Below are 1612 nucleotides of genomic sequence, written 5' to 3' on the forward strand. Positions count from 1 at the left end.
GAGCTTCCCCTCCTCTCCACCTTGCCCAGACTCCTCCACCAGTGCCCCTACCTGCCCAGCAAGGCGGGGCTTCTGTGGGTTAGAGATGTCGTACTGTCGAATGTCCCCGTGCAGCCAGTTGCTGAAGTAGAGGAAGCGGTCATCCAGGGACAGCAGGATGTCAGTGATCAAACCTAAGGCGTGGGTTGCGGGCTTTAAGGAGTCTCCTCAGGCCAGGACCCCACCTGCTGACCCCACCCTTTCCCGGAACTCACCTGGCATTTCGGGCAGCAGCCAGCCCTTCACTTTCTTGGAGGGCACCTGGATCACCTTCTCCACGGACCAGGTGCCTCCCTAAATTGGGGAAGAGAGGCAGGAAGTGGGCTGAGAACTGGGGACAGGGAGGGAGCAGACACTGGGCCTTGTGGCTAGTGTCTCCTTCCCTGCAAGCCGCTAAGGCAAGGAGCATGACTGCTTCACCATGGCCCCGCCATTGCTCCTCAGAGTGGCTCACAGAGATGCTCACTATATGCATTTTTTTGTTTTGCTTTTTGAGACAGTTTAATGTTGTTCACACTGGCCTCAACTCCTGTTCCCCCGGCCTCCACTTTCCAAGTGCTGGGGTCACGTGTGTGCCACAGGGACCACCTTAGGTTTTGAATGAATGTATCCATATGGCCACTTGTGCTTCAAGCGTCCCTACCAAAAGTCATGCTGAAATGTAATTACCATTGTGAGGAATTAGGAGGGGGACCTTGACTGGGTTTTTGAGACAGAGGTCTCACTGTGTAGAAGAGGCTGGCCTTGAACCTGCAGTCTTCCTGCCACCACATCCCAAGTGCTGGAGCTACATGTGTGAGCCATTCTGACTGGCTAGGTGGGACCTTTTAGTATTGTTTGTTTTATACGTACTAGTGTTTTGCCTACACGTATGTCTATGTACCACACGTGTTCCTGGTGCCTTCGGAGGCCAGAAAGGAATTCATGTCCCCTGAAACTGGAGTTACAGGCAGTTGTGAGCCGCCACGTGGATGCTGGGAATTTAACCCAGGTCTTCTGGAAGAATGGCTAATGCTCTAGACTGCTGAGCCGTCTCTTTGGCCTCTGATTATTTCATGAGACAGGGTTTCAGGTGGCCTTGACTGTCCTGGAACTTGCTACGTAGACTAGGCTGGCTGCTGCTTCAGAGATCTGTCTGCCTGTGCCTCTGCCTCCCAAGTGCTGGAGATGAGGGCCTGTGCCACCACCTGGGGACAAGTGGGACCTTGAAGTGATTAAGTCAGAGCTCTCACCTATGAGAGCATCATGGTTATCTTGAAAATGAGTTCATTTATAAAGCCCGTTTGTCTCTTGCACAGGGCTCTCTCATTCCCTACCACAAGGAAACCTTCCCCAGAAGCCATTCCTCAACCCTGGAAGGCATAACTGCAGTCTTATGGACTATCTATTCCTTATCACTGTCCTGCCTGGGATCTCAGTTGCTCAGTTATAGCAACAGAAAACAGACTTAGACAGGGGGAGATTAGTCTGGCCCAGAGAGAAGCGAGGCCAGCCACGTACCAGCGTTTCTTCCTGGGAAGCCTTAGGCTGGTGGGAACAACAAGTGTGGACGCTGAAGCCTGGGAGGAGGTCC

At 53.0% G+C, this 1612-nt stretch overlaps 1 protein-coding gene across 1 annotated transcript in view; it reads right to left on the reverse strand.

Annotated features, from left to right (window-relative positions):
* Positions 1–1612, reverse strand: part of Selenbp1 (selenium binding protein 1) — a 12816-nt gene that overhangs the window by 1815 nt on the left and 9389 nt on the right. The window contains exons 6-7 of the mRNA XM_026784105.1: positions 255–333; positions 52–173 (exon numbers count right to left, since the gene is read on the reverse strand). Of these exons, the coding sequence (XP_026639906.1) occupies positions 52–173; positions 255–333 (201 nt within the window). The remainder of the gene's footprint in view (positions 1–51; positions 174–254; positions 334–1612) is intronic.

The sequence above is a fragment of the Microtus ochrogaster genome, chromosome 21, assembly GCF_000317375.1.
Source record: "Microtus ochrogaster isolate Prairie Vole_2 chromosome 21, MicOch1.0, whole genome shotgun sequence".
Lineage (NCBI taxonomy): Eukaryota > Metazoa > Chordata > Mammalia > Rodentia > Cricetidae > Microtus > Microtus ochrogaster.